The sequence below is a fragment of the Hyaena hyaena genome, unplaced genomic scaffold, assembly GCF_003009895.1.
Source record: "Hyaena hyaena isolate Hyena2069 unplaced genomic scaffold, ASM300989v1 scaffold_905, whole genome shotgun sequence".
Lineage (NCBI taxonomy): Eukaryota > Metazoa > Chordata > Mammalia > Carnivora > Hyaenidae > Hyaena > Hyaena hyaena.
The window spans coordinates 497,363-512,103 of NW_024081539.1; the positions used below are offsets into that span (position 1 = coordinate 497,363).

The 14,741-nt window shown below is 37.9% G+C and overlaps 1 protein-coding gene across 3 annotated transcripts in view; it reads left to right on the forward strand.

Moving 5' to 3' along the window:
• Nucleotides 1–12,899, forward strand: part of HTR2A (5-hydroxytryptamine receptor 2A) — a 58,010-nt gene extending 45,111 nt beyond the window's left edge. For all 3 annotated transcript variants that reach the window (XM_039220710.1, XM_039220711.1, XM_039220712.1), the window contains one exon: nt 9,706–12,899. In XM_039220710.1, coding sequence (XP_039076641.1) covers nt 9,706–10,505 — 800 coding nt within the window. In that variant the 3' untranslated portion in view covers nt 10,506–12,899. The remainder of the gene's footprint in view (nt 1–9,705) is intronic.
• The last annotated feature ends 1,842 nt before the right edge of the window (nt 12,900–14,741 follow it).

A 14,741-nucleotide genomic window follows, 5' to 3' on the forward strand; every position in this document is an offset into this window, starting at 1 on the left:
AACAAAACTGTATTGTATATTTGAAAGTTTCTGGGAGAGTAGAGCTCTAATGTTCTCCCCATAACAATAAAAATGAAACACTAATTGTGTGAGGCGAAGGATGTGTTAACCAACCTTATTGTGGCAAACGTGTCTCAGTGTGGAGGTGTACCAAATCATCACGAAGTACAGCTTAAGCTTACAGTGTTGTATGTCAATTATATCTCCATGAAGCTGGGAACAAATCAGGTTTTATCTTCCCTTTTTTTCCTTGCATCCTTTTATAAGGGTACAGTGGAGTTTTCTGGAGGATATGTTGTATGTGATGTAACAGACTAAAACAGAAGCGTCTCTGAGAATCCAGCTCTGTTCTATTAGACTAGATAAACAGAGACTTTCAAAACTGCAAAACAGTTTTCTTTGTTCCCCAGCTGTTCCAAACTGTGTTCCAAAAACAGTTTGCAATTTTGTTCCAGTATTTGATTTGTTCTGGAAAGTAGAATTCTTTCCCATAAAAATGTTATTTATGTTAATTAATATGGAATGGGTTTATTAGTTTTCTTTTTTGATGAATTGATGCATTATTAAGTGCCCTCAGTTTTCATTTCTAATAACACAAATATTTATAGGTATAATCCACAGAAACAAAGATTCTTTGGAGTCCTCAATCATTTTTAAATGGGTAAGGGAGTCTAGAGACCAAAACACTTGAGAACTGCTATCTCCCATTATAGCTGCCTTTAAAACCTAAGAATCCTGGGGTGCCTGGTTAGCTCAGTTGATTAAACATCTGACTCTTGATCTTGGCTCAGGTCATGATCTCACGGTTCGTGAGTTGAAGCCCCATGTGGGGCTCTGCATTGACAGCATGGAGCCTGCTTGGGATTCTCTCTCTCCGCCCCCCTCTCTCTCTCTGCGCCTCCCCTGTTCATACATGTTCTCTCTAAACAAACAAACTTAAAAAAATCCAGGCTAAATACAGATTTACCTTGATTGTATTTTTTTTAACCAACTGATGCCCCTGCTAAATGCAGTTTTTCTGCTTATATCTCTCTGTCATATTTCTCCCAAGTCTTGTTTTGGACTGATGGGTTCGTGCATGACAGAAAAACGTCTTGGAATGTAAAGCAGTGATCATAGACTCAAGCACCTTCTTTCTCTCAAATTCCTAAAGTACCTAGTTCACTGTATATTCAATTAATATTTGATTAATGAATGGATGACTGAAACTGATTGCTAACACAGAGAGGCCTGCTTGATGCCTCTGATAAATAACGTGTGCTTGCTCCTGAGTTCACAGGTGCATGCCAAACACAGTGGAACTCAACCCAGTAAGGCCAGGTGCACTGGGCCCAGAATGCACCGTGATCATACACCTGTCTCCTCCGTCCAGATCATTCTGCCATCTGGATTCTATTCACTCACCAGGCCCAAATCAGCAACCCCGTCTCCCACACAACTTCTTCCCAGAGACAGTAACCCACAATGAGCATCACATGCTGACCTCACGCATCCATCCGTCTTTATCCACGTCACTGATTTTGTCTCTTGATCTCCTTCTATTCTGCACCACTGTCCTTCTGGATTAGGTGTGTGTATTTTATTTTCACTACAAGATCTTAGGCTCCATGAAGGTTCTCAAAGGCCTTTTGAGGTACCCAAGAGTCTAGTAGAGCGCAAAGTAAATTATAATCAGTTTCATCTCAAAAGTTTACAAAATAACTCAGGCACATGTCCCCACTGTTTTCTCCCCAAAGCCCTATGTGTCAATTAGGGAAGGCTTCTGGTTATTATCTCTATTTCACAGAGGGAGGCTTTAAGCAACCTAAGGCTATGCAGCCCGTGATTGACAGAGCCAGTGGGCACACGTGCATCTTGGGATGACCCAGTCTGTGCTCTCCTCACTGCATCATGCTCTTATTTCTCAACACATATTTATTTAGTTTGTCTGAAAGAGAGCTTTGAGAAAAATAATAGCCCTAAATCCAGATTATGAGTCAAAACATAGAAGAATAAACCCAGGTCTTCTGATTCCCACTCAGGCACTGTATTTACAGCATCTTTTCCCTTGTGATTTTAGCTGTCAAAGTAGTCAGCGCATGTGCTAGTTAATCTTCTACGTAGTTCTCTCAGAAAAGTACACAAATTAAGTATCATTGTAATATCCATTTTCCTTCTTTCTGCCCTCTGTGGCTAATTGGCAGCCACACTTACTGTGATTTCCCAGCACAAATGAAGGAAAACATTATAAAATAATGTATTAAATTCAAGCTGTGTCTATAAAGTTTATTATAATTCACATTGATTATAATTCCTTGCCTTTTTTTCTCCCTCTCATTGACTTACCCATCAATCCCACAAGATGCTGGAATGGCTTGCAATAAGTAAAAGATATCCCTGCCATTAATGAGATTATCATCTCATGGGTAAAATGACACTTCTAGAGAAAAATTCTAAGGTATTAGAAGTGTGACTTAGCACAGTATAAATTATTTATGAAGGTGATGAAGGAATATAGACTAAAAGAGCTCTTAATTACAGAGAGAATTTCAGGAATGCTTCATTCAGGGGATATCCTTAATGAAAGATGTCAGGAGATATATCTTAAATGTAGGATGTGGTTTGGGAACATAACCTCCATCTTGCAGCTCCCAAGACCCAAATAATCACATGTCAAAGCAAAAACAGCAGGTTTCCTATGCAAATATAGCCACAAAATAAGGTTGCTTCAGTCTCCCATGCCTAGCCAGCTGCCACCCATAGGGCCCTGTTACAGAGACATCCTGGAGCCCCCACTGGTTGGTAGAATATTTCAGGTAAGAGGATAGAATCAGAACTGATCCAGGGCAGAATGGAGAAGTGAGTCTGTACCTTTCAGTTACTATTTACAGTACACCTTCTCCCCCCCCCCCCCCACCAACCCTGAGGAAACCTGACATGCCATAGATACCACATCCTCTCCGTCCTGTGTCCCTGAGCTAGTCTCTGTGTCTTCTCTCCTATGACTGCTTTCCTTTACAAGGGCCATGCCCCCAGGGGTCTCCCCTGCTATGCCTCTCTGTGCCCACTACAACTTGGGCTTGGATTCCTAGTTAACCCTCTGGGGTATTACAGGTACAAAACAATGGGACCTCTCTCATTCCACCGGTGGAACACTGCAATGTGCCCAGAAAGCCCCTGGGAAAAGAACCTGTGGGAGCCAGCAGATTTTGAGAGCTCTTCAGATCATATTACGTGACTAGCTGAGAAATCAAGCTCTATGTAATTCCATCCTGAATAGTTCGAGAGGTAGCATAAAGAAGAGAGAGACCACCACCACATGCCTATGTCACAAATGGACAACACTGAACGATCACATTAAGAACAGATCACAAAGACCTTGTAGGATGGGCTCAATAGTTGGTAATGGCCTGAGCATTAGGGAAACTGTAGTCCTTCATTATGTAATATGATAAATGCTGCTTTGGGCAAGTGTAAGAGAGGCTGAGGGAAGGAGAATTGACAACCTGTAGGCCTGGATTCTGTGGGCACCTGCTGCAAGCCAACTTTCCAGCTACCATCACCGTTCCTGCACACATGTTCTAGACCAGAGTCTCTGAAATGAGATGTCACAAGTGAGACCCATTCCCCACGCTTTCAGAAAGAAACACTACAAAATCTTTTAAACCAAATGGAGAAAAGGGTGTGATACTTTAAAGATGAGGTTTAGTAATATGGAGCAGAGATGAGTTTTTTTTCTAAATAAACCTCTGTTCACGAGCATATTGCTAAAAGAAACTTCTCCATTATCGGCGAATAATGTAATATCTGCTCATTTAGAAAAGGGTCAGTGCATGACAAGTTGAATGAAAGAATTTGAGAAGTTTCTCTATTAATTGTGATTCCAACAGAAAAATGAGACTCTGATCATTTATCCATATGCCAACATACCATTCAGATTCTATTTGGGCTTCATAACACATTGGCAGGGGAAGAGATGGTGCATGGAAGTCAATCTGCCTTGGGATAAAAGACATGGATGGACTGTCAGGTGTCGGAGCAACAGCCGACAATCCACGTCCTACAAGTCAGAATTCAGTCCCTTTTCCTTTCAATGCAAGATCATCATATAAAAGCACAACTTCTGGGCTATGAAAGGTAAAGGAATGAGGGCGTGAAGAGCAAGAGACCATCTTTCCAGGAACCTAGGGCAGAGCAATTGGGCCACTGGCTTCGGCAGTTCATGACTGGTCATACTTCAGGGAGGCTGAGCATTTCTTCCGAATAAATTATGTTGCTTGGGACGGAACACAAGCTTTAAGCCTTTTTGGAGATTTAGCTGTAACAGTCAAACTATTAAAACAAGGATAGATGATTTTATACAATAACCTCATGCAATACATTTTCCCCCCAGATAACTCCTACTCAAATTGGGAGAGGGGTGGAGGCAGGTTTCTTTCCCTCTCTCCATAACTTCTCCACTTGAAGTCAGCCGGAGCCTTTTGGAAATTAACTGAGTTGTGTAATAAAGGCAAAGGGAGCGGCTATCAAACTTTCCTCGATTTACTTTTCTTTCAAAATAAAGACATTTTTACTATACGTTTAACTCTATACATCCCAGGTTCTCAGCACTGGTTGTGTATCAGGATCAGCTGGGTATTTTTTTTTTTGTTTGTTTGTTTGGATAACAATGTTCATGTGGGGTGTGAGTATTAGCATTTTTTAAAAGTACTAATATCGGAACCTCTGGGAATGGAGCCCATGCAATGACATTTTTAAAAGCTCCCTAGGTAATTCTAGTATGCAGCCAAAGTTAAGAATAACTACCATATAAAAAAGAAACAAGGTGTCAATGATAAGGAATTTAGTTCTAGAATAGCTGTCTGGCTTTAAAGAATAATGTCTTGCCAGAGGAAATTTTGACTTTGATATTAAAGAATGAAAACAGAAAGAAAGTTTAAAAATACAGAGAATCATTAGAGTATGTGTGTGTTCTTGACACAGAGCAGTGATATAATTTAGTGTTTATTAACTGCCTTGGGGCCTGGAAGTTTTTTTGATAATCTGATGAAAGCTCTGTCTCAAAAAATAAGCACATATATGAAAATTGTGCAGATTTCAGAAACATCACAGACTTTCTGAAACCAACGTTAAGGACTTCTGGTATAGTCATAGACTTTTGTAGCTACTTTTGTAAATAAGCAGGTAAAAAAAAATTTGTCCGTAAAAAATGAGAAACTTACGTAGGAGTCTGGATTTTGCCCATAAATTGCTATGAGTCTAAATGAATCACCTAAGCTTGCTAGCCCCCAGCTTTTTCACAAAGTGAAATTTTTATCTTTTTGCCTTTATCCCATAGGACAGTGTGGGTAGTGTTTATACAATTTTGTAAAAAAAATAAAATCAAGAGTGAATAAATACATGTAAAAGTACTTTGAGAAGTTATGATTTATCACTAGAGATATTAAGAATTAATCTAAAAAGAAACATAATTTCTTAGGTAACTGACATGTTTATCTAGCTCTCACTTTTATGGACATCTGCCTGGTCAGCAGACCACAGATTATAAGGAATCGAGCAACTCTTGAAATTTACACTTCCTATTAGAAGGATAAGTCCCACCCCCAGTCGCCCTATATACTCAATCTCTCTCCCTGCACTATGATGACTATTCTGGAGTATTCACTAACGGTGCTTTCTGTCAAACTGATAGTAAATCCATTCTTATAACTTGAAAAAATTCAGTGTGAGTTAAAATACCAAGGAAAGGTGATAGTTCCAGAGGAAATGAAATCCATGAACCAAAATTCAGTCTTTTTCACAAGAGCCCTGAAGTATTTGTTTCTTTCCCCTGCACCTCCCACAAGACCTGAGGCCCAGCAGACTCCACTGTTATGTTTCCTATCAGAGGGTCACTACCTAGTAAGGCAACCTTCTTATTTCCCAAGGAAACATTGCCTCGGAAGCACATTCTGTCCCAAGATATTAAAGCATAAAAATCTAGGATTAAGAATAAAGCTTATCTTTCACAGCCAGTGCTCCAGAGTTAAGGCTACACAGCAGACCATGGTTAGATAGATGTTAACCAGAGGTGCAAACTTAATGTGCAGAGTAAGCAGGGCTACCCTAAAAGAAAGACACCAGCCCAAGCCTTCGTGCTCCTGAGTGTCAATATTTCCCACTCATTTCATTGTCTGAGTTTTAATGAAGAGAAAAATGAAAATGTGCATGGAGGATCCAATACTGATATTGAATCTTAACTGCTATTTACCACTCCTCAGAAAAATATATTAAACAAAATGCACAGTCACGTAGTTTAAGCCACTGTCTATTTGTTCATAAAGGAAAATGCTTTATATGCAGAAATTTCAAGTGAGAGGCGATGTCAGGTCTCCAAAAGCAGCTATTATCAAACAAAGCAGCCAGAAAATTAATGCACTGCAGATGGCTGTGACCGCAACCTTGGATATGAGCCAGTGTCTTCATCTCTCTTGCTAGGAGAGTGTTTTTGAACTCTCTCCTACCCACAAAGCCTCCCTAAATGTTCTAGTTCTCTGACATAAAATTCCTTCCCCTCTTTAACAGAGTATTGCTTTAACTGTCTAGTTTTTCTTTTCATAAACCCTTGCTGACCCCTTACTACGAGTGAGGCACTGAAAAAGAATGGGAAATGGCAGTAGTCAGAATACTTCTGTTCTATGTAAAGAGGAATGGACCATTTAAAGAATGAATCAGTTCGATTCTCCTCCAAATCAAGGTCCCCCTTCCAGACAGCCTGCCTGGGCCTTCTTGCCATATCCAACTTATAAAGAGTTTTTTTATTTATTTTTTTAATGTTTATTTATTTTTGAGAGAAAGAGAGAGAGAGAGCACAAGCGGGAAAGGGGCAAAGAGGCAGACACAGAATTCAAAGCAGGCTCCAGGCTCTGAGCTGTCAGCACAGAGGCCAGCTAAAGAGCGGTGAGATCATGACGTGAGCCAAAGTCCGATGCTCAAGTGACTAAGCCACCCAGGCGCCCCTGGGCAGCTAAGAGAGGGAATCTCCACTTCAGTAAGATGGCTCCATCATCCCTTTCTCTCCCTGGCCACAGAAGTTGAGCCATTCTGTAGTGTGTGTGTGTGTGTGTGTGTGTCTGTGTGTGCGCGCGCGCCGACGCATGTGTGTTCCTGCCAAACAAGTACACTCATCTGACTGCCGAATGATTGAAGAGTTTTGCGTTTTAAGTAATACTCTATTCTGATTAATTGAGAACTGCCACTTATATAAATCACCAAGCTGCAAACAAATAGGGCAAAAGACACTCATGGCAGCAACATCCTTTGCATTAGGAAACTGCACACCCAAGAGTTTAATAACAATACCATACACCTTTTTTACACAGTTGATATTTTGTTTATGGGTATCATGACTAATAGTAATGGCTGTAATTCATCACATCAGAAAAGCAATCAACAGTTCTAGCTGTAGAAAATTAAAATTGATTGAGATCCTTTGTCTACCCTGGCAGAAGCTAATAATTACATCATTATTAACAATATAACCAATAGCCAAAGCTTTTTAACTTCTTTTGGCTTAAGACAAAATAGAACAAAATCAAGTTAATGTATTCAATTTAAATAATTCTGTGGAGAAGGATACTCCCAGGTTTATCTACCATTGGCAGAACATCGACTCTGGACTAAGGATGTCCTCCATGCACATTTGCACATTTGATTCATTTTATCCTCCCCACATCCACGGGGGCATGTTGGTGCCCACCTTACATGATAGATGAGGAACTATGAGGATGATGTAACCAGCCCCGGAGCACAGAGCCAAGACCAAGACTCAAACCCAGGCCTGTCTAACTCCAAAGCTTCCATTCTAATCACTCAGCAACTACACTGTCAAACAAAGACCTTCTAGATGAGTGCAAGAAACACCTCTCACGGGTACACGTTCAAACACCTGGAAAACAAAATATTCTTCTTAAAAACCATTTCTTAACTTTTATGATCTAGAGTTTTCTGGAGGCTGAACAAAACTGGTATCGAGAGTCTCAGAGGATGTCCCTGGGCCACAGAATGTTCCCAACAACAGTCCAGGGACAGAGAGGAATGAAGGAAATGAATAGTCATTAACCACACTCAGTGTTCTTAAGACCAAGCTCTGATGTCATTTACCTCCACCTTCCAAGAATACTGGGATGGCCTGGCATGGACGAGAGACAAATACTGTCAATTAGGTTTGTGAAGACAATGGCAAATGCCACTGAGGACGACTTGTGTTAAACATTATGTTAACTCAAGCTAATGTCCCCTCCTTGCAAGGATGGCAATCTGTCTAGGAGTGGGAATGATACTGTGATAATATTTGCTTTTCTAAAAAATGCATAGCTTTTGGTGCGTGAGTGACTCAGTCCGTTAAGTGTTTCAGTTCAGGTCATGATCTCATGAGTCTTGTTTGTGAGTCTGAGCCCTGTTTCAGGCTCTGTGCTGACTCTCTCTCTCCCTCTCTCTCTGCCCCTCCCCTGCTCTCTTTCTCCTTTTCAAAATAAATAAATAAACAAATTTTAAAAATAAAAAAGAATGCATAGCTACATATGAAAATATTTACAAAGCGGATAATATGATGTCTGGGATTTGTTTCCAAATAACATGGGAGGTGTTGTAGCAGGTGGGGGTATGGGTGAAAACAAGACTGTCCTTGAATTAATTATTGCTGGAGCTGGATAATGGGTTCATTGTGCTAAGTTTGTTTTGGTTTTTCGGTGATATTTTTTCTGTATGTGTTAGAACTTTTTGATATTAAAAAGCTTTTTTAAAAAAAGAATGAAAATTAGCTAGAGTTAGAAAATAAAACATAAAATATAATTGGTGACTTACTTTAACTCACATTAGAAAATTATATTTTTCAAAAGTACTTTAAAACATGGGCAATTTTCATGATTGAGTGTTAAATGAAATAAGAAGATCTAAAACGGCACATAAAATACTGCATACACATAATTATTTACGTATATATGTAAATGGAATGAAAACTACATAAAATGTATATCAGAATTTTCCCTGGCTGGCAAGAATACATATGATTATTCTTTAATCATTGTTACTTTTTTCTAATGTTCAAATGTTCTGAAAAGAAAATATGTTCACAACTTTATTAAGTTATTTTTATAAACTATACGCATAATGTTAGGAGAAAAATAGATAAAGACTGTAGGTTAAATTCAATTATAAAATGTGTGTGAATGGTGTGTGTGTGTGTGTTTATCTAAAATAAATAGCATCATATTGTTAACAGTGATTATCTTTGTGTAATAGCATCATTGGTCATGTTTAGTTTTGTTTGACTCTGTATTTTCTCCAGGTAACAAGTATAATGTTATAATCAGGAAAAATATATGAAAAATTAAAGGCAGATTTATTGTACTTCTTTAGAAGAACTATCTCTATAGGGCAAACAACATACAAGTATAAGAACTGATGCATTATATATAGTCAATATATATTATATGTATTAGTATGGATATTATAACTACATATAATATCACTATATATAACTATATATTATAACCATATATTAAATTTTATATAACCACATAATATCTGTAAGTAAATAATTTTCTCATTGAAAGTACATTAGACAATGTTAATATATACATTAAAAGATGTTAATATATAGAATCCTTTGCACAGCCACCATTACGTAGCGATACTCACAGACGATTCCTTCATAATCAAGTTTCATTTTCTGTCCAACTCCAGGGATATCTATGCCAATACCAGTCTTTGGTCTCCAGGATGATTCCAAAGTCTTTAAGGAAGGGAGTTGCTTACTTGCCGACGATAATTTCGTCCTGATCGGCTCTTTCGTGTCATTCTTCATTCCCTTAACCATCATGGTGATCACCTACTTTCTAACTATCAAGTCACTCCAGAAAGAAGCTACCTTGTGTGTGAGTGATCAGGGCACACGAGCCAAACTAGCTTCTTTCAGCTTCCTCCCTCAGAGCTCCTTGTCTTCAGAAAAGCTCTTCCAGAGGTCAATCCACAGGGAACCAGGATCCTACGGCAGGAGGACTATGCAGTCCATCAGCAATGAGCAAAAAGCCTGCAAGGTGCTGGGCATCGTCTTCTTTCTGTTTGTGGTGATGTGGTGCCCATTCTTCATCACGAACATAATGGCCGTCATCTGCAAAGAGTCTTGCAACGAGGATATCATCGGAGCCCTGCTCAATGTGTTTGTTTGGATAGGTTACCTCTCCTCAGCGGTCAACCCACTTGTGTATACACTGTTCAACAAGACCTATCGGTCAGCCTTTTCACGGTATATTCAGTGTCAGTACAAGGAAAATAAAAAACCATTGCAGTTAATTTTAGTGAACACTATACCGGCCTTGGCCTACAAATCTAGTCAACTCCAAATGGGACAGAAAAAGAATTCGAAGAAAGATGCCAAGACCACAGATAACAAATACAGTATGGTTGCTCTAGGAAAACAACATCCAGAAGATGCTCCTACAGACAATATTAACACAGTGAATGAAAAGGTTAGCTGTGTGTGATAGACTGGTTGCCATAGCAACCATGGAGGGCACACTGGGCAAATTTTCACCTATCTGGGGATAAAAAAAGACAAAGGGGAGACTGGAAAAAAATTAATTAGGCCGGTCTAGTAGAACCAACAATAATATTTATATGCCTCATTTTATTCTGTCTATGGAAAACAAAAAAAGCAGGGTTAAAAGACACAAAATGTGCACTTCAAAAATGATCTGACAGCATTTCAGCTGTGAGCTTTACGATACTTATTTTTAACACTGTAAATGATATGTCTTTAAAATAATTAGCTTTTATTGTGTAATTTAATGAGGCCATAAATAAGTCTAAATTAACTTCTATTTCAAGTGGAAACCTTGCTCCTATGTTAATTGGCATGAGCCGGTTACCTATTGCTGTAAATAATGATAGCTACAAATAGTGAGAAGTTGGTTGAATATAATACAATGACCTCGTAAAGAAAAATCCTCTTTAAAACTCACCATGCTATATATTTTGAACAACAACAACAAAAAATAAGAGACACTAACGATGGTGTTATGAAATCTGTATTGTTAAGATAATTAAATGAAATACTTGACAACTTTTTCATTCCTGCTTTTTCATAGATGTCATTTTGAAATATTCACAAAGTTGCTGGCACTTGTTGCATTTCAAGTTAATTCTCCTAAGAAGTGAAAAAGTTTTAAAATGTTATTTAATAACTACAGCTGCTTTCTCTCCTACTATTTGTGCTTTATTCTGAATTTCCAATGTGGTCTTGTTTAGTGTTTGGTCTCCTAGGTAAACTCTCAAAAGGATAATTTAACATTACCAAATATATTTCTAGAAATTGCTTCTCCTAAACAGCACCAGAGAGGTGTTTGGTAACTCGCTCTTTAATGACTGCACCGTGCATGCGCTCCTTTGAGCAGTAAGCAGTATTGATGTAACTGTGTCAAGATTGAGGAATAAACTCAGGTTTTTGGCTACCGACAGCAGTAGACTCTTAGGACATCTCTGTAAAATGCAGGTGACTTTCCTAATGGTGCCCATCAGGTAAATTGATGCTGTCTGATCAATTATTCTATATTATTTGCTAAAACTTTTTGGCTTTGGTCTCATAATCATCTACTGAGTGTACACTATCTGCGAAGAAATTTCCTGGGTACTGAAGATATAAAAATAATTAAAACAAGATCCCTGCTTTTAAAGAAAATGACCTAATTGGAATGGTCCTTGTCAAAAATATTAACTAACAGACATTTCGAGAATTGGCTCAAACTATTTCCTCCTTACCTGCTTCAGAAAAAGGCTTGTTTTGACCCTGAGGGTAATTTTCTCAATAAGTTTCCTGACTGGTTGTCAATGAATACCAACCAAATGAGCGAGAGGTGAAATATTACATGAGGTCAAAATTTGTAATTAGTTTAGAAATATACACCTTAACCTGGGCCCAACCTATGATGACCAAAGTTTGGAACAAAATTTTGGTTCACTGCCATAAAAACTAACTTCTTTATTACTCACTAACACTGGACTCCTTGAAAAAAAAAAAGCAATAATATAATGCTACGTAGAAAAGTTTGCTAAAGAGAGAAAGAGATTAACAGCAGTTAATTCATTTTGATATTACTCTAGATTAAATTACATATCCTTACTAAAATAGAAGTTATACGATATGTGATTACAATACTGAAGCATTTCTATTGAATGAAACATAATTTTTTGCTCTAAGCCATTTGAAAAATATTATAGATTTGAAAACTAAAGAATGTGGGAGATGTCACTGTGTAATTTGGAAATGTATTAAGGCTATCCAATTATGTCCTTATAGATACATTGAAAGATATGTATTTCAAAGCTAGAATTTATAGTAAGCCACTTACATAAAGGCTGCCTTTGAACTGAACTACTTTAATGATTACACCATACTAACTGATAAAACTACAAATGTTAAAAAAATCTCTGCTCTAATGTATTTTGCCTTAGTTTTTAACTCTGCACATCTCATTAAATATTAGAGGAAAGATTCCAGATTCTATCCCCATATACTCAATCTTGATCAGAATGAACATAAATACTGCCTGACAGATATCTTTTGACTACATATATATTACAAATGCGTATGTTTCTTCTTTCCATAAGTATCTATTCAAGTGTATATAGACAAACATGTATCTGTGTACATGTACAGACATGTTCTCATGCACTTTATTCGATATTTATATATTTATATGGAAAAAAAGCAAGAGTCATTAATGAAAACCCTCAATATATACACATGTGTGCATGTTTGTATCCTGTCTATTAAAATGTGAATTCATGTTCTAATGTTTCTATGACCTTCCATGGTGGTCAAAGCAGATTAAAATGTAACAGAAGTATCAGCTCTTTAAATAAACTGGAAGTTCACCTGATTTTATGGGAAGACATCAACACAATTCTATAAGGGTGGTGTAAACAATGGTCCTTGTATATAGTTGAGTGATCTTGAATAAAATGGCACCCTTGGGCCCTTTGTTTAGTCTGGGGACGTTCTGACTACTAAGGCTTTTAAAAATACACCCCCTTCCCCAGGAAAACACAGTGCTTGAGTGATATATGGATCTGTGATTAAAGGACTCACTCCCTGTCAAATACTATTAAAATACAGTGACCAACCTTACTCTACTTTAAGTTGAATGGTAGATTCTTCTATATTTGAAGAAAGGAATTAAACGCCATACATAATTAGGGGCAACACTCAGTTTAGACATACTTGATCTACTTGGCCACAGCGCCACCTCATGGTCATTTCTTAAAGTGCTACCGTAGCCAAATTGAAGTAAGTTACTGTACTGCTTTTGGCAAAGGGTGCTTTTCCCATTTGTGCATCAATGAAACATATCCATAAAGTGTTAAATTATTCTGTGCCATATATAATAAATACAGTGAAGATTATTTTGTGTAATGATTTTAATCAAGGTAATTCTAAAATATTTCAAGAAAGAATGAATAATTATAAATAAAGTCTACTCAAAAATCAGTGCAATTACGTGAGTCCATAGTTTCGTCTGCTAAAGGGACTGGCCCAAACCTTTCAGATCCTCACACCAGGAACTCTATGTATCATTTACATATTTTGAGACTACAAAGCCTGTTCTTCTCAAGTTCGGTGACTCAACTAGGACATACCTGACTATAATTCAGCTTCCAGTTCTCTGCAGCAGACAGATGCTCCACATTTGGTCACTCTGTCTGGTTCCACACAGCCTAGAAACATAGAGACCTGCTGCTGTAACCCCAACACATGCACAAAGGTGCTGATTGGTGCGTTGTACAAGTGTACCCCCAGACATGCACAAGTGCACTCACACAAACAGTACACACATTTTCACAGGAGATAATCTTAGGAATTAAAGTCAGCCAAGAATGCACTCACACAAACAGTACACACATTTTCACAGGAGATAATCTTAGGAATTAAAGTCAGCCAAGAAGACACAGTATCATTGAATAAACTGGAAAGCTGCTCTGATTCATCATTTCACCTCTAAATGCAGGAAAATTTTTGAAATAGGGACAGTAGGTACCTCTTCCGGGTGTTTATAGCTCCATGTAGTGAGTACCTACCATGTGCCAGGCACTAAGCTGTTCACTTTGCTTGCTTTACCTAATGGAATCTTCACAACAATCCTATAAAATAGGTATTACTATTCCTTATTTTTCATACCTAAAGAAACTAAAATTCATAACAGTTAGTAACATGCTCAAGGTCACACAGCTGCCAAAGAAAAAAAAAGTGGCAAGTTCAAGCCTGGCTCTTCTGACTCTGAAAAGTAAATTCTTGTCTCTAACCCAATCTGGCTCAGAGGAAAGAGAACTGAGTTCAGAACCAAAAGATGCAAGATCCCATCTTGGCTTGGATAAATCACTTAATAACCCTGTGCATCAATTTCATTGTCTCTAAAAATGGAGCTACTAACACCTGTCCTGACTGACAGCATCATTTAAATGAGGTCATGGCAATAGCTGTGCTTGATAACCTGCAAAGCACTATGTAAATGTATAACCGTGCTGTTATTAAAAGGAAAAAAAACAAAGCCAGAATATATTTTTAGCTATCAGAGCAAATAGCAGACAAAATTACGGGATAGTCAGTATTATTATTCAACAGCTTCTACATTCTGTGAACATTCTCATTTAAAATTTCTTTACTTCTACTTTTTACTTTTCTTTTCCTTTGTCCTCATCATGATGCAGAATCCCTCTTGCTGGTA